At 42.0% G+C, this 18997-nt stretch overlaps 1 protein-coding gene across 2 annotated transcripts in view; it reads left to right on the top strand.

The window, feature by feature from the left end:
* Dock8 (dedicator of cytokinesis 8) overlaps positions 1–18997 on the top strand; it is a 219560-nt gene continuing 200563 nt past the window's right edge. The window contains exon 1 of one of the 2 annotated variants that reach the window (XM_023721892.1): positions 1–61. Coding sequence is in view for 1 of the 2 variants with exons in the window: in XM_004637170.2 (XP_004637227.2) it covers positions 9–61 (53 nt within the window). In the remaining variant the exon portion in view is untranslated. The remainder of the gene's footprint in view (positions 62–18997) is intronic. The other variant, XM_004637170.2, reaches the window with a different exon arrangement.

The raw sequence follows: 18997 nt of genomic DNA on the forward strand, positions 1-18997 counted from the left end.
CACCCGGCATGGCCACGCTGCCCAGCGCGGAGCGCCGCGCGTTCGCGCTCAGGCTCAACAGGTAAGACGCGCCGCGCAGCTCCCTCCCGGCCCCGGAGCGCCTGCCGCGCCGCAGCCCGGGGGACCGGGACCTCGCCCCGCCCGTCCTCAGCCGCCCGCTCCCTTCCCGCGGCCCGCGCCGCCCTCGGGCTCCGGGCAGGTGGCCCGGCGGGGCTGAGATGGGCGCATTGTCCACCCCAGTGCCTCCCAAGTCACACCTTCTTCAGACCGAACCGAGAAGGCTTGAAATGAGACTTCTGCTTTAAGGTAGTTGCTTAGAGACTTCGGTCGTCCTGAGAAGGGCTCTTTCCCCTTCTCATTTTATTACTAAACAAAAAAAAAAAGTTTGGCTCCTGGTGACATCGCTATTTTTATTCCCTGGTCCAAAGGAGCCATGAAGTGGAAAAAAGTAATTTTAAAAATTCTCCGTTTAAATAAACAAAAAAGGAATGACCCATGGCTGACAATTTTAGAAATCTGGGCACTCCAGCAAAGAGCTAAGGAACCAGGACTTTTGACCCATCTTCCAGTTCATGACCAAATCTGCACACACTAAATGTAAGCACTTTTAATGCTCAAAGCTCTCAGCAGAGGTGCTTTAGCTGCAGTTTTGTCGTCACTGAGAACTGCTGACAAATATTTGGGGGCCGTTTTGCCCTGACCTGAGAAATGTAGACCGTCTGGTTATGAGACAATAGTCAACCCATGCTAAAGGCTCAACTTCTTCCTATTCTGCTACCGTCGCAGCTCTAGAATTTTCCATTTTTTCTTTCACTCGAGCCTGAGACAGGCTATTCCACAGTCACTTCGTGTTTGCCCTGGCAGTGTGCGAAGTCCCAGAATCGGGCAGAAGCCCAGAATAAAGAGGTGGTAAGGATTTCCAGAGGGTGTACTGAGCTTTAGTGGAGATTTTATTTCCACCTGCTGTGTGCTTGTGTGCAGGTTATCTCTCTGACCTTACTATTTTCATCTGTAAGATAAGCTTAGTTATTAATGTGAAATGTATATTAGTGTTTAAGGCCAAAAAGCAGTGGTGGTGAACCTGTGGCACACATGCAGCAGTGTTTCTTATTGCTGAATGCTCTAAAAGGCTTGTCATTGCTGGGTGGCATCAGTTACATGAGGGAGCTTCCTTTGAGAATTTTTTTTTCTGCGTTAAGTTTCATGGCTGTTGCATGACACGAGGGGCAACTTGTTTGGGACATTGATTGGGAAGATCAAACTGAAGTCACTGATGAATGCTCCACTTGCAATAGTAGCCACTCCATACCTTGTGGGTGAATTTTAGACCAGGAAGCATGACCAGGGCAGAAAGATATTACAGATTGTGTGTTTGGATGGGGTTGCTCTGGGTTGAGTGGCCAAGACCTAGACTAAATGTCTAGGCAGTCTTGCAGGTAGCTGTGCAGTTGGTATAGCCCAAGGGGTGAGAACAAAGGTCCTGTCCCAACACTTGGGAGGCTGAGACAGGAGAATCACCACGAGCTAGAGTCCAGCCTGGGCTCTGCAGTGAGTTCCAGGCTAGCCTAAACTACACGATGAGACTTTGTCTCAATAAACAAAACAAAACAACAAAGAAGAAAGGCCCTGGCTGGAATTAGATCTGCTTGTAAGTTGACTCTTTGTTGCAAATTGTGTGACACTGGGTAGATTACTTCATCTCTCTGAACTTGTCTTTATATGTCAACTTTTCTTTATATGTTCTATAATGACTATTTGAAGGGATTAAATGAAATAACAGGTACAAAGCATTTGTAGAGCCTAGCTCAGAATAAATGGTAAATAAAAGTTTATCATTGTCAGTATTACCGTTAGCTTCATTGTCATCATATTTCGAGCAGCAGCATCTGTGAAAGCCTAAGGTGAAAAAAGATGAAATTGGGGTATGTTTCAGCCAGAGACTGTTTGAGCTGGGAGTGCAGCTTCCAGTGACCAACTGGAGTTATCTTGGTGCTGACATGTGCTCCTATGTGCCCTCCATCCCTGAGCTGAGAACAAACACCAAACACACTGAGCAGAACAGAATTTGTGGTGAAATCTGGCCAAGTAGAGGCCACTTGGTCAGATTGCAGCATATAAGTTAAACAGAATATAAAACATTTCCTGCTCCTCAGGGAAGAATATAGCTTTCCCATTTCTAGTCTCGTGGTTCTGTTTCTGCTTCTGAAGCATTTTTGTATATTAGATTGGAAGAGGCGGGCTGAAAAGTTTGGCAGAGGTTATTGCTCACAGAAATAGATGGATGGGAGTGTATGTAAGCTAATTGAATATTGAAGTTCACTACTTATTGGTCACTTGCATGTTCCTGAAGCCATACACTTAGCGGATTATATCTTATTCTCACAGAAACTCTATGAGATTTACGTAGATTCATACAAAAGAGGAAACGAAGCTTAGAGAGGTAGTTGCCCAAGGCCATGTAATTTGTTCCACACCATACAACCGGTAGTGCCAAAGCTAGGATTTCAGTCCATCCCAAGGACAGTGCTTTTAATTGGACCCATGCTATTCTGATCCATATATCTTAAGAATTTCCTCTACAAGCAAATAAGGGATTAACTTTCTAAAAACCATTACACCAGTAGCAGTGCCAATCAGTGAGTGCTTAGGGTAAACAATCTAACAATATGATGTTTTGCAGTGTTGAAGGTGGAAAAGGAAATGTTTCCTTGCATAGCTATTAGTCTTTTAAATAGATCAAATTGCAAATGTAAGACAGTGTTGAAATATGGCCTTTAGTACACACAACATGTGTTCATATTGTCTTTACCTTTTTACTTAAAATAATATAAACTATCCCTTACAAATATTTATAGAGTAAAACCAGTGTGCTTTCTATTAATGACATATTGAAATTTTATTTGCAAAGAAATAAGCTCTGTCCACACCAGCTTTAACGGTGCGTGAGAAGACTGTCATACATCCCCCAGCACCATTGCATAGTACTGGGCCAGCTCAGAGCCAGGAGGGACCCTGAGAGTACCTGCCAGAGACCATCTCACCATGCTTACCCTGGATCACTCCTGCCTTTTTATTTGTCTTCACTACTAGGGAATGAACCCAGACCCTTTGCACTGAGTTACACCCCCAGTTCCTTTCAAAGTTTATTTTGCAATAGGGTCTCGCTAAGTCAGTTGAATTTGCAATACTCCTGCGTCATCCTCCCAGAGCACTGGTATTACAGGCATGTACCACCATCCCTGGCTTCCTCTACTCTAGAAAGCCCAAGTTCCTTGTGTTGGAGATCATCATACCAGATGATTTCTTGGTTTGTGCATCAAGGTACAGGTACTTGTACAACTTATTATACTCATGTGTTTCTCTGCAACCCACTGCTCAGGAAGATGTAGGAGAAAGAAAGATCTATCACTACACTTTGCTAAGTTGGAAGGGTGAAACTTCATTTCTCTCGAGCATTATACACTTAACTTTATTATAAGTTAGTAGTCATTGATTTGAGGACAAAAGAAAGACTAGATCTAATTATGCAGTTAGTTCATGGTTTCCTTTGGGATTTCCAGCATTGATTCATTAAATGCAATAATGCAGTACTTGAAGAACTACCCAGTCTTCTTAATTACCTTTTCTTTCTTTCTTTTTTTGGAATTCAGTGCTTTCCTAGATTATAATATTATCACTAATTCCATGAAAATTCATTAAACAAAATCTTGGTTTCTTTCAAACACAAAATAGATGTAGAACTTGATCAAATATTAAAGTAACATAAGAACTTAAGATAAAAAACCCAAAAGTATACAATACAATAAAAGCAATCCTCCAGACATTCAGAATTGAAACAGTAAATAATAATAATAATAGTTTATACTTCTACTCCTCGCCTTTATTAAATAGGAATAATTGCTGTCTTCATTTTACAGATGAAGAAGCTGAACATAGAGATGTGGTGTAGAGTGTTCATAGACACAAACACCTAGTTAAGGGCAAAGCAAGGATCCAGATATAGGCAGCTTGGTTCCAGACTCCTGCCTGAACTGTTACACTGTGCTGCATCTTTGTTTTGTTATTTATTTATTTTTTCCTGTATTGATGACAGGGTCTACAGGGTCCACAAGGTCTTACTATGTAGGTGAGACTCAGTGATCCTCCTGTTTTCAGCCCCCCAAGTGCTGGGACTGCAGGCTCGCGCCACCACGCCCGGTCTCATTCCCTGTCTCTGGGCCCCAGGGGCATGCCAGGACGGTACACTGGGGATCAAATTCCCAGTCCCTACACTCTGCCTAAGCAGATGCTTTAGTCCACTGTGTTTTATTTTTTTAAATAAAGTAATATTTTTGGCTAATTCCTGTCTACCAAGTATTGTGCTGAGAAATTTATATACCTTCATTTCACTCTTTAAAAAAGCAGGACAAAGTATTAGGCCTAAAAGTCATAACAAGAGTGATTCTGTGGAAAATAAAACAAAGTGGCAAGGAAAAAAAGTTATAAAAATTTCTCTGAAGAGCAAGCCCAGTTGGCCATGGTGTTGCTTTCCTGTGATCCTGGCACTGGGAAGGGTGTACCAAGGTGATCAGCAGCCAAGGCTACAGAGCCAGACCCTGTCTCAACAAACAGACAGACAAACAAACAAAATGAACAAAAAGAATGACCCCTGTTCTGTTGTTTGTTGCATAGGAGAGTGGCTAAGGTAACAACAATGAATGGTACATATTTCAGAAAGCTAAAAGAAAGTATATCAAACTTTTTCACCATAAAGACATCATTAGGTTTGAGGAGATAGATATAAACATCATATAATATACTGTATTTAAATGTTACACGTATACCATATTAAAACTTCACAAGGTAGTCTCTTAAATATGTACAATTTTTATGTTTTAATGTAGCATTTAATTTGAATAAAAAGAACAAGCTCAGTAATTTTGGGCATAAGGACCAAAACAGGATGAAGTATAGAGAATTAACAAGTACTTGATAACTTTGAGTGCAAAAATAATACCAACATTAAAATATATGCGTTCCCATGTACAGATGTGTTCCTGAAGCGCCAACAGCGCTGCACCAGCAGAGGTGGTGCAAGGGGAGGCAGTTAGTGGTGCTTTCAGAAATTGTTTTGTTTGATGTTTTCTAGCCCAAATACTGATAGGGGCTCTGAGGCCATCACACTCAGAATCTGTGGTCTTTCGTTTCCTCCCTGATTCTTGGAAAAGTTCTTTGTGGTTCAGGCATCTGGTGTTATTCTGAAGATGCCTTCTGAGACACGTACTAAAAGTACTTCTACCTGCTGAAATTTCCTCAGCAGTTCTTCGAGCTCTGACAATTCACATGTACTTGTGTAGCAAATACAGACTTCTTCATGGACCTACGGAAGGAAAATACACTAACATCTTATCATTTCCCATCGGGGGGCCAGGTCTCATAAAACTCCTCACACAGAGATGGAATGGTAATGGAAAGATGACAAGAACACTGAACCTTTCTTTTTTAACCAGGGACAGTGGAAAGGCAAGGCCAGGACAATATCTTCTAGATAGAGAAGATGAAGACATACATGCTGAGTTTTTCAATGGCAAACAATTAGGTGCTTATTAATATTTTGGGCAATCTAATAAGGATCAAAACCATGGAAGTGTGCTATCTCTCTCTCTCTCTCTCTCTCTCTCTCTCTCTCTCTCTCTCTCTCTCATATATATAGAGAGATTTTTTTTCTGGTACTGGAGATTGAACTCAGAACCCCGCACTTGCCAGGCAGGTGGTTATTCTACTGAGCTATCTCCCCAGCCCCCTATAAATATTCTTAATTTACTACCTATCAGCAGCCAGAAAGGTTCTCTGGGCTGTAGGTAAATAGGTGATTTTTGGGTGGCTGTGGTTAAGTAAGGTTCCTGTTCTTCTAGGGCTGGCACTCCAGTGGCATGGTTTGCTCTGTTGACGCACAGGGATACATAGAGCAAGAGCAGGCTGACATCTGTGAAGGTGCACGTGCGTACACCAGTATGCTGTGGTCCTGTGGAAAGCAAGCAGATTGATTCTTAAGGCACTAGGCAGCCTCTTGTGAATTCTGATCAAGTGATAATAATCATGTATTTTTCACATGTTCTAGCTGTTGAAGATTACTATGTTCAGAGTGATGTGCTAGGCCCCAGAGATACAGACAAAGAAAAGAGGTGGCAGCCACAGGGACAAGAGTTTTCCCATCTTTCTGTTCTTTCTTCCATATTCCTCACCACAGGTAGATATGAAAAGTAAGAAACAAACAAGCAAAAAATTGTTACCAATCTTTCTATTGACAGTTGTTAACATTTGTATGCACATTCTTGTTTTACAAAAATAAGATCTTATTTTTCACACTAAATATTAACAAATTTAATTTTTAAAAAATCATGAAAATCCCCTTGTCAGTCAATGCATTATGTCATCGTTTACATAGCTATATGATGATTTATTGAGTTAATTCACTGTGAAGATAGACTCACCTTTTCACAATCATAGGTATAAGTTGAGGGAGCAGCCTTACCCTGCCTCTTTCTGCACTTATAGTAGTGCTTTCTTGCTCACTTATAGTCGCAGAATTGCTTGACCAAAGGAAAGAAATGCTTTCAAACTTCGATTTTTAAATTAACTCCCAGAAAAGACACACATTCAAACTCCCACCAGTGGCCCTAAAAATACTCATTCCCCAATATTCATGCCCCTTCAAGAGTTTATCATTCTTGCATCTTTATTCACCAGTCATTCTAGATTCTTTCCCTTAACTGTTTTCCCTTAATCTCTTCCTGTTTAGCTTCTCTCCTAGGTCACTGCGTGACCTCTGAAGTCATTCTTTAGTGGTGAAAATGGTCATGCACTTCTCCTTTTTTCTTTGCCTTACATGCAACTAAAGAAGATGATTCTTTTTGTGTTCTTTCCACCTTGTCCCTTGAGTAGGTGTATGACACTAAAGATAGGAGCACTCCACTGTTTTCACAATTTATTGATCCTATTGCTGTTTAGTTACCAGTCTTGTTTCCCCCCCACCCCGCCCCCCACCGGAACCAGGGATTGAACTCAAGCCTTTGCATTTAGCCAGGCAAGAACTTATTCTGAGCTATCTTCCTGGCCCCTAGTTACCAGACTTGGTCAGTACTTTTCCCTTTGCTTAGCATTGTAACCCAGTCTTCTCCTTCTAGAGTACATAAACCCCCAGCCCTTTCAAATAAAATGACAAATGTAAAATCAGAATCCTGCTCTTTCACACAATAAGATTCCAGGTATTGCATCTCTTGTTAACTTTATTTATTTTTGGCGGAACCGGGGATTGAACTCAGACCCTCGTGCTTGCCAGGGAAGCGTTTATTTCACTGAGCCATCTCCCTGGCAAGATTCCAGGTAGCATGCCCCACCAAGTGTGCTTTTACTGGAGTGAGAGCACAGAGAGTGAACACAGTTTTCTTTCATACTCTTATGTTTCTTTTCTTCGGGGGTTCACCTTTGGGGGCTAAAGTGACCTGCAAGTGTTGCTATACTCAGAAACCTCAAAAGGTTTCCTGACACTCCCTACCATTCTCATCATTCAAAGAAGAAAATCACTTGTTCTCCCATGATAGAGGCCAAAAAATGAAACGGCCAGCAGGGAACTAGACTAAGAAATGCATAACTGCAAAGCAATCAACCCCACCCTCTTCCTCACAATTTTTGATACATTAGTAGGCGTGTAAATCCTGGGCTGATTAGTCCCATGTTGAATTCATTCATTCATTTTTCATTAATTAATTTACTCATTCCAGCTCTTGGGAGCTGTTAGGTTCTAAATATTGGGTGAGGCCCTGGAAATACAAAGACAGGACATTCATGGGCCTTACCTGCCAGGGGCTCAGAGATGATCCTAAAATTCTGAGCAGGAGAGGGATGGAGCCCCTCCTGCCTCTGGGCGCTTGGTGCTGAGCGAGGTGCATTCAGAGGGGTCCTCTAATGCAGCAGTATTACCCAACGATTGTGTGGAAATTGTTTTAGAACTTCTCTCAGAGACTAGAGCACACTGAGTTTTAAAAATAAACTCAATGGTACGACATTTTTTTTCCTTTGAGCAAGAATCTGCTTTGTAAAAATTACTAGAAAGGCTTGAAAAGTGTAGAAAATACACATGAGTATATGGTAAATGCCCAAGAGCCCACTGACCAGAATTAGCAAGTGTAAGGTCTTGTCACTTTTGCTTTAATTATTAAAAAGGACTGTTAACAAATAACTGTGAAGTCTTCTTTGTTCAGTTCCCTCTCCCTCAGGTAAGCACTGTTTTGAAGTTCTCACTTTTTCTCTCCCTCTCCCCTCTGTCCTCTCCCTTTCTCCCCCACTTTCTCTCTTCTCTTCTCTTCTCTTCTCTTCTCTTCTCTTCTCTTCTCTTCTCTTCTCTTTTCTCTCTCCCCCTCTCTCCATCTCCCTCTCTCTCCCTCTCCCCTTCTGTCTCTCTTTTGTCTCTCTTCTCTCTTCCCTCTCCTCTTTCTCTCTCTCTCTCTCTCTCCCTCCCTCCCTCCCTCCCTCCCTCCCTCCTGTCTCCCTCCCTCTGCGTATCTGTGAACCATATATCCTGTCCTTTCTGGAAAAAGCCAATGTGACTAAGATTCAAGCCAGCCTATTAAGTTTGGTAGTGCAAGTTTCAGTTAAAGGTAAGACATAATTGCAAAGGCGTGGAACTGTTTTAGAAGAGTCTCTTCAGATAGCACTGAAAGCAATTGCTAAGAAGAGTTCCAAAAATGATTTCAGAAAGACAGGTTTACTACAGAAAATGACATGGCACTGTTCACATGGAATTATACAGATCAACAGTTATTTAGATGTGTACCTTCTGATAATATATTCTAACTGCTCCTTCACATTATAATCATGTTATTCACGTGCTCGAATGGTAAGGAAATTCTTCAAAGTATTTTTTTTCTCTCTCTCTCTCTCTCTCTCTGGGCAGAAGTACCATGATTTGCATTGACCTGAGATAAGCAGTTGAGTTGATAACATGTTCATTTTAAAATACATGGGTTTTTAAAAGCATGCTATAAATGCTCTGTCTCCCTGGCTGGAGACACAGAGAATGAGGATGAGCAAAGGAGGGTGTGGTATGCTTTGCTTGAAAGTTTTGCTGTGGATGGATGTTGGCTTCTATATGACTGAATGGTCAGACTTCATTCAGCTCTGATGGTTCTGGAAGTCGTGATTTCTCCGCTGCTCCACACGGAAAATCAGATGAACTGAGAGGACCGGCCCTGTGCAAAACGCTTCCGCTCAGGTTTCTGCTTCACTATGCCTGCATGGGGCGACACTCAGTAAACATTTCTTTGGTGGCACTGAACTCTGACCTCACTTCTGTGCAGTGTGACGCAGACACTCGGGGAAGCTGTTGTCCTCAGCTGGGGTCTGCACAGTGCTGGGCAGGCCCACTGGGGTTCTCTGAACAAGCCATCACCATGCAGTAAATTCACGCTAGTGCGATGACAGTCCATTTTCCCTTAGGCGAGTAGGAAATAGCAAGTTCAAAGTTCACTGTTAATGCAGCCGTCCCTTGTTCTGGTAGCTGGTGTAAAGGTCTCAAGAGAGTGGCAGCTGCCTGCTCTTTGGGGGAAAAGACTGCCGCTTCCCCTACTGGCTGGGTTGCTACTAACATCTTCCTCTTCTAGTCCAAAACACTAGCTGTTCTTGCAGTATTGCTTTAAAAAGGGTACTCATTGAGTGTCTTGTTTCTTTAGCCTATAGTTTCATTCAACTCAGCAAGATTTTCTTATTGCCTATGAATTTCTATTGTCAAGCAGGCAATAGGATTCCCTCAACATTCAACAGGTTAATACAAATGCAAAAGTTAGAAACATGGGAGATAGTTGCTGGGCTGTGTGCTGGACGGGGGTTAAGTGCAGGAGTGACAGAGCCAGGCAGAAGTTTATGGCCCTGGGAACCAGGGAAACACCTGCAAGGAGGAGAGGCTTAAGCCAGAGTAGGGGCCAAGTGCAGAGTGGGGGTCAGGGGAGTGAGCAGGGAACTGCAGCTCCTCTAATGTGAGGGGCGCTGAGGCCTGGGATTAGGCCGGGGTAATGAGAAAGCAAACAGAGGGTCTACTTCTATGAACATTTGAAGGGGAACCAGCTGGATTTGGGGAGCAACTAAGTACTCAGTCACTCATTTCATGCGAATTTATTGTGCCTTGGTTTATGCCTGTCACTACTGTAACTGTAGGGATAGAGTTGTAAATAAGACCAGCAGTTTTCTTGTTCTCGGAATAAATATTCTGATAAGGAGAAAATAAAGAAATAAATCACCAAATAAGTAAAGAAATATCAGATAAGTGTCGTTGGAAGAGGATAAAAGGGCATGTGGGGAGGACAGAATGGTTAAGGAAGGCAACCCTGTGAGATGGCCCGAAGGCCAGGCCAGGCCAGGCCAGGCCGAGTCAGTTTGGTATGTAGGGAGATAAGAAAGGCGTGTTTCTAGAGAGGAATGAAGGGAGGAGGGAAACAAAGATCAGTGGAAAAGTAGGCCAAAAGCACATCCCACAAGGCCTTACAGCCACAGAAAGGGGTGAAGCTTTCTTTAGGAAGATATAGGAAGATCCGGGAGATCCGGGAGCATGGGCGCAGAGTGATCGGCTTTGTGACTGAGACATCGCTTTAGCTACCACACAGAGAAGCAAGGTGTGGATCAAGGACACCAGCAGAGAGGTGGCACAGTGTCCAAGGAAAGCTCCTGTGGCAGGACTGACAGCTGAATCAGGAGGGCAAGCAGAGTCAGCAGGGCACATATTTTAGAGCTAGGACTGATGGACCAAGTGGGAACAATGAGAGAAAAAGAATGTTGTGTTTCTGTGGTTGGAGCTATGGGAGGACATTGATGCTTTTAGCAGAGATCAAAAAGACTGAAGGGGAACAGGATTTGGGGGAACTATGAGTTTAATTGGGGACATATAAATTTTAAAATACTTACACACTTTGAAAAAAATGACCTACTCTATGGTTCCATTATGGAATCTCAGACTCAGGGAAGAAATCAAACTGTGTATTTACATTTGCTAGTCTGCATGCCATATAGATTGTGTTTTTAATAAGGAACAGAAAATATTAAGTGAGTCTGATAAGCTTTTAACAATCAGAAAATTATATGTATAGTGCATCATTTTCTTGAAAAGCAAGTATGTAGGGCCGGGGAGATAGCTCAGTAGAGTAAGTGCCTGCCTGGAAAAGCAAGTGTGTGCAAATTGTTCTATAGAGATAACTAGATCAGTACCTGCAATAGAGAAATGACCAGAAGGTCATGTGCTGACATATGATGGGTATTAACCCTGTATATAAGCATGATCAACAATTTTGTTTAATTGTATGGAAGGTATGTGTATGTATATTTTCTAAATATGTCTTCAAAGAATGCTTTCATAATGGGGAAAAGTAACATAAGTGTCATGACACCTTGATTCCCCTTTTGGTCAAATGTGATAAAGATGGTACAGATGACAAATTATGAAAATTAAGTCTTGAAGTTAGTTTTTGGAGGATGAGTTTGTTTAAGAGGACATAGTAGACCATATGCTTACATACATTTGCTTTCCCTCTAAAAGGATAATTTTGCTTTTACCTTGCTGAAGGTGATGTGGTTATTGAGAAAAAGTGTAGGGAACACCTGGGGCTTTCTCTTGTTATCTTTCCTTATTCTATACAATAAGCACGTTCCAGATGGAGGCTAATTTGCATCCTGGAATCAAAGAAATAGAAGAGAACCACAATCATCCGTGAAAATCTTGGTTTTTAAATGCCACTGAGATTTTTGGTTTATTTATTATCACAGTATAATGTGGCCTACCTTAATGAATGCAGACAAGTGCAAAATACTCAACATTTCTGTTGAAAAGATTGATACAGGCTTAGAGCTTCTGCAGTAGATCATGGAAAATACTGGCTAAGGAGCCATCTGTGATAGGAGGATGGGGACTGAAGAATGGATACATGGGGAAGAACAGAAGGAAAAGAGGAGGAATGGGCCCAAGGAAAGAATGCTGCCATCAGTTGGTACAAGAGAGAAGGTTTACAAAGTGGGGGGTGGGGTGCAGTGGGGCAGAGGGCTTTATCAAAGATATGGCAGACACATAGTATTAGATATGAGAGCAAATGAGGCAGTTAAAATATGTCAGATGCCACAGAATGAGGGCAAAGAGCCATTAGATTTGTCTTGAATGTGGTTGTTTAAATCATTTGAAACAGCAGTTTTGGTGGAGCTGGGGAAGGAAGTCAGATTTTATAGGGTTATGGAGGGAGCCAGAGCAAAGGAAATAGAGGAAGCTAGTGGAGGCCACTCCACAAGAAAAAAAAAAAAAAAAAAAAAGCACTTCTGCAAGAGGGAGAAGTAGGACAATGGTAACTGGAGGCTCCTATACAGTAGGGACTTCTGCACTGACAGCCAGGACAGACTGAACAAAGGATGTTTGGGTCTTTGAGTGTGTTTCCTTCTTATAAAATAACTCCTACAATTGGATAAAGTTCTTGGGGATTCCTGATGATGTATAATGTGTATAACTCGCCCTTTACACTAGCATTAACTCTTCCAATAATAAGAGATTCCACTTAGATCCCCCTTTGTCGGGGATTTTACAGATCTCACTGACACTGTCATATACCGATAGTATTTAAAAATATGATAATCCTTTTAATTTTATTATCTTTAAATTTATCTTCATATGCTCAAAGAACATAAGAAAATTTGCTTTACTTTTAAGAATATATTTTGATGCTTAACAAACTATATATTATAGATTGAATTGTTTTACCCCAAAAGAGTCCCAAGCCAGGAACCTGAGGATGTGACCTTACCAGAAGAAAGTCTTTGCAGTTGTAATCAAGTAAAAAAGGTGATACTGGATTGTAGTGGGCCCTAAATCTAAACCTGACATTCTCATTAGGAAAGACAAAGGGCAACTTCCAAGAATCATGGGGCTGCTGTCACTTTGTTTCAGATTCTTGCTTCTAGAACTGTGAGAAAATAAATTTCTCTTAGGTCACCCAGTTGGTGCTCAATTATTATGGAAGCCATAGGAAACTCATATACAGTCTTAAAATTTAATAACTTAAAAGAATAGCCATTTGCTCTTTGTCATAGGTCTGTGAGTTGAAAGCTTAGGTTGGGCTAAGATACACAGTTCTGCTGATTTTCTTGATATGATTTAAGTGGCTCCTTGGTAGCCCAAATAAAGCAAAACAATGGCCTCCCTCACAAGTCCAAAGCCCTGATGTGACTGTGGGTCAGGCCCTTTTTCTATAGTCATTCATTATTCAGTAACGTCTCAGTTCTGGCTTGCATCCTCACATGATGTAGGCATTATTCTGAGAAAGTGAAGGTAGAAGTTACAGGTCAGTCTGGAACTCTGACAAGTCACTTCCATCACATCTGCTGGTTAGCACAAGCCATAAGGCAACCCAGCCTCCCATGGTAGGGAAATAGACTCGACTTCTTAAAGGCAAAAGCTACAACATATTTGCCTACTTCACCTACCACCACACCCAACAGAGAAATCAATCTTGTCCCATTTCAAACTTTAGAATGTTTATGCAGAAGATCTTATCTTTCCCTACTTTCAATACCCATTTTACTGAGAGCAGATTATATTGATTCCTTCAAAGACACCATGTGAGTTATGCTTTGTGAGAGACTTTGTGGCTCATGGAAGAGAACTATATGTCTAGAAGAGCTAAACACAGTCCTACCAAGGGAGGTGAACGAACTTAATAACTTCTCTTAAATCCCATAATTACATCGATAGAGCCCAGATTGTAGAGCTGCCTGTCCCAGAGAAAACGCAGCAGTCTGAGAGTATCAGAGAAGGTACCTGAAAATTGCCATCTGTTCTCAGAGAAGGAGGATTTGGGGCTAAGCTAAGTGACTAGGAAAAGGGTCAGTCTGCTCTTTGTCTTCAGGTTACCACATGAACTTAGAAATTCTGTGACTGCTGCTGTCTAGTGAAATTCTATGATGGGCAGATTTAAAAATGAGTAGATGAAGAAGTGAGAGAGACTAGGACATTGGGAAGGTGTGTGCTACCAGAGTATTGGGTCACATCTGTCTCTTTCAGGATTACTGTCAGCTGCTACAAATAATAAATTAGTAGTTGAAACAAATTAGGGGTTTATCTTTTCTCTCTGTGACTATTAATCATTATATGATAACTGCAATGGATTAAGAAATGCCTAGCATACTAATGAGTCATGATCCTGTGTATGTCTGGTAGGTCATGGAGATGTGACCTTGAATACTGTTCTGTCTCTCCCCGTTTCTCTCTGGCACAGGATCCATACTCTGCTTCCCAGCTGCCATGAGCTAAGCAGCTTTTCCCTGCCTCACCTTCTCGTTATGATGCTTCTACCTTGGAGATTGCCTGTCATGTATTGAGTCTCACTTCTTTTCAGTTATGGTAATCAGGTGTCACATCCAGCAATGGGAAAGATGACGGATGCAGATAATTGGTACTAGAAGTGGGATCATTGCTGTCACTGTGTCTGGTCATGTGGTTCAGAATTCTGTGAAACTGGTTTCCAGAAGGAGTTTGGGAAGGTTTGCAGATGCAACCTGGTAAAGCCTTACAGTGCAGTAAGCAGAGACTGATGGTAGATTCTGTCTGGAGCTCAGAAGAGCAGAATACAGACAGTAAAGCCCAGGTTCAGGGCCTTACATTGAGAACAGGCACTCCACAGGTAGTCATACTGCAGGTCCGGGGGTGCTGGGGAGATGGCTCAGTAGGATAAGCACTTGACTGGCAAAAGCAAGGATCTGAGTTCAATCACTGGTTCCACCAAAAAATAAATAAATAAATACTGGAGGTCATGTGTGTTATGTTCCAGCAGAAAACTTGTCCTCATTTTCCCGTCTTGAGTCTTTGCAGAAGGAGCTAATTAATCTGGCATAAGAAACGTAAAGGCAGCTTGATAGTCAGGCTGTGGCATGGCTACTGATAGCTTTTCTCCAGATTTATGCTGATCATAAAGGAGGGGTAACTGCTAACCAGATAAGCACCATTTTAAAAGAACCTAGTAGAAAAAAAAAGAACCTAGTAGCTGGCACAGGGATACAAAGATTAATGGAGGGCACCTCAGGAATTGGCAAAACCCCATCCATCACAGGCTCAGAGATGCAAAGTATGAAATTTTCATTTCAGAAGAAAGTCCCTGGGGTCCCTGCTCAAGAACGGTCTTTTAGAGAACTGGTTCTCCAGGATCCATCAAGGGCTGCTGCTGCTGCTCCTGCTGCTGTTGGTGTGGTCCACGTGATGGTAGATTACTGCCAGCAGGATACAGAAGTTACAGAGTCACAGAGGCCTCCCTCCAGATTGCAAAGGGAGGCCTTGGAGGTTAGGCAAGGATCCTCTGAGAAGATGATGTCTAAAGCCATGAGAATGAAACCAAAGGTAGAGCAGAGATCTCAGGAGCAGAGATTCAAGGAATGTGGGACATTGCCAAAGAAAGCTGCAGGCCATGAGTGGAATCAGCCTGAGAGACTGTGTGGGCTGCAGTTGGCAAGGTCACAGGGATGGGGCCACCCAAGCCCTGAGGAGCTGACATCCTACCACTGTGTGATATGAAACTACAGGATTTAATGTTTGCACTGTCTGAATTTTGATCTTGCTTTGCTCCAATTCTTTTTCTATTCCCCATTCTTTTCTTTCCTTTTGGAGTGGGGGTGTTTACCCTCTAGCATGGTAGCTTGGGATTACATAACTTGTTTTTGATTTTTACAGAGGATCAAAGCTAAGAATTTGCCTTGGGTTTTAAAAGAGACTTAGACTTTTCAAAAATGCTGGAACTGTTGAGACACTGCACAGCCTTTAATTGCATTTCTGGTTGTATGTAGGATGGTTGTGTTATATTAGGTAGAATTACAAACTTGGTATTTTGTTTACTTGGAAATTAATTATGGTTTAAAGAGATACATTTGGTTGTGAAGATGACAAGAGGAAAATTGTAATTATTCATCTGGATATGTTTACTTCATTGAATTAAGAAGTACCTAGAAAATTAGTAAATCATGCTCCTGAATGTGTCTGGGTGGGTCATGGGGGCTTGACCTTGAGTACTGTATATGTTCCCTGCAAATTCCTCTCTGGCAGTGCTCACCAGCACTGATTTCCAGATGCTATGAACGAAGCAGATTTGCTCTACTACACCTGTCTACCAGGATGTCCCTGCCTGGAGTCCTTCTGGCCATGTACTGAATCTCCTACACTCATTAGCTAGGTTAACCTCTTTCTTCAAAGTGTGAGTGTCAGATATTGCTCTCAGTAGCGGGAAAGCTGATTAACATACTCTTCTCACAAGAATTCTAAGGGGCCAGGGAGATAGCTCAGTAGAATAAGTGTTTGCCTGACAAGCGCAAGGGCCTGAGTTCAATTCCCGGTTCTACCAAAAAAAAAAAAAAAAAAAAAGCATTCTAGTGGTTGGAAGTCTAGGAGTGAGGTCATGGATGCTCAGGTTCTTAAGTCTGTTTCTACCATCCTCCTATGTGTCTTCAACCTCATGGTGACAAGATGACTCCTGCAACTGTACTTTGAATCAGTACGGGACGTAGAAAGACAATGGAAGCAAGAGAGGCATGCCAGCTACCTTGCCTTCCTTCTTAGAAACTTTTTCAGAAGCTCGTGTGTTTATATATCTCATTGTTTAAAGTAGTGTTACTTTTATCTACATGAGAAGTTAATACATGTAGTCATTTTATGTAGCCTAATGCGTTGTCAGTCCCAACAAAACTAGAACTGAGTTAGAGTGATGGAGCCACTGCATAATAATGGGTAATTAGCGTTCTCTGCCGTAGCTCTCAACAGTTAGTGTGGGTATGAATTAGTGATGAAATTTTCACAGAGACATTATGGCACCTTTCATCCCACTAATAACGTAGCAGACTTGAGCTCATGTAATTCCAGAGCCTGAATTAATGGAGAATATTGGGACTCTGTGTCTAGTCTTAACCAAGGCGAGCTAGCCACCATAATGATCCCAACTTCTCAGTGGCTTAACTCAACAAAACATTTTATGTTTACCTTATGGTCTGATGCAGGTCAGCTGGCTGTCTCGCAAGCAGTGCCTCAGGAACCCGGACTACTGTCATCTTAAGTGTCTTGCGACTTTCAGGTTATTCTGAGAACACTTAGCCAGCCAGTGGCCAGAAAGAACAAAGACTAAAAAGGTCATCCAGTTTTAAATTCCTCAGTTTAGAAGTGGCATGTCCTCTCACATTCTGTCACTGAGGGCTGCTTGTAAGACCCACGGACACACTGAAAGGATGGAGAATATAGCTGCTGCTTGGCAGCCATGTTCTGTTGAACCACCCTTCACTGTGAAAGGAGAGCAGGAAGCTTTGGGGCCAGGCAGTCATTTGTGCCACAAGGCTCTGGTCACCACAAGGTGTCATTAACGAAATGTTCAGAGAGCGCGTACAGGCTTGGTCTGGTTTCTGTCGACAGATGAAAGCTCTGTGGTCTAAGTCGTAAGTAGGTGTGTGGGGAGGGGAGGCTGCAAGGGAAGCGGAGTCGGAAGAGCGCTGGTGAAGCACCCGGGGTTCCGGATGACAGTGAGAGCCCAGCGTCTACTCACTCGTCCTGGATGGTGGGAAGAAAGGGGTAGGAAAAACGTAAACCAAACTACAGTCCAGAGCATCAGTGCTCAGATGGGAAGGGGAACAAAGAAGGGGGCAGGAGAAGGAAAAAGGAAAAGAAAATAGGAAGTAACAATGGAAACAAAGCTTCTATAAAAAAAATAGAGAAGAGTTGAAGGAGAGTGACTCGAGGAAAAAAAAGGAAAAATCAGGATATATTATATACAGGTACAAACTCCCTATGATCAATATGTTTTCATTATGTATAACAAAAGTCTACCAATAAAATTAAGTTAAAAACATCATCAGAAGTATCATAAATAGCTGAACATTTTCTAAAAATCCCACAGATTGATAAAGAGCCAGGTTGCTCAGCCATTTTTTTCTGAAAAACATAAAAGCTCCTATTTGTAAATATTTTAGGAAGCCCTACAGGATGTAGATATTTTAAAACTGCTTTTGGGTAATTAATTTCAAAATCATATTTTTTCAAAATCAGAAGAAGCAAGGTGCTTCTGATCTAAAAGAAAGCATCATTCTAAACTGTTCATTCCCAGGTGAGAGAAACCTGTCATGGTTCAGCCTCTGGCCTGTGAATGGGGAATGTAGGTGAGATGAGTCATTTTATTTTCATTCCTGGTTCACTTTGGGATTGTTGATTCTCTTGCTTTGCCCGTCTTTGAATCATGTAATAGTCTTCCTTATTGGTGTTAGCTGTTGCAGCTGTAACAACCCACAGAGCCACAGGTTTCTCACTGAGGAGAAACCTGGAGATCGTGGAGTTAGAGTTTTGTAAGACAAAAAGTTGGATTCTTACCCTAACTCTATTGAATATGCCTCATACAGGACCCCACACTTAGCAAAGCCTCAGAAAAAAAATCAAAAGTTATCATGGACAAAGTACCATAAACAGGAGAAGCGAGATGGAGAAATGCTGAAACCACAGCATAGAGGTTTTCAATCTATTTACAAACACAGAGCTCATATTCAGAGTGTCTGTGACACACAGGGGTGCACATGTGTACAAGTGTGTGGCTTAGACTTCAGGGTGCACTGCTGAGGAAAGAGGTTTAAAAGCAAAAGGGAAATGTGGACCTGAAATTCCCCTGGATCTCTCAGTTGATGAGGAATAGGACATGAAAGATGCATTTCATCTTTGCCTTACCCCAAAGTGGCTTTCTAAAGAAATCCTGGCAATGGTGGAAGACCACAAATAGGACTTGGTAGAACTACTTAAGCAATACATGTGGAGTGTTTTAGGAGAGATGGCAAAGAAAGGAAGTGTTGGAAGAGTGGACTGGTTAAGGAGAAGAAGCAGTCGATCCTGAAGAGCAACAGCTATTAGCTGTAGACTGGAGATCAACCAAACTTTCCTATTCTTTTCTAAAGTGAAGAGACTTCTTATCACAAAAGCTAAATATGT

Source organism: Octodon degus, unplaced genomic scaffold, assembly GCF_000260255.1.
Source record: "Octodon degus isolate 3935 unplaced genomic scaffold, OctDeg1.0 scaffold00087, whole genome shotgun sequence".
Lineage (NCBI taxonomy): Eukaryota > Metazoa > Chordata > Mammalia > Rodentia > Octodontidae > Octodon > Octodon degus.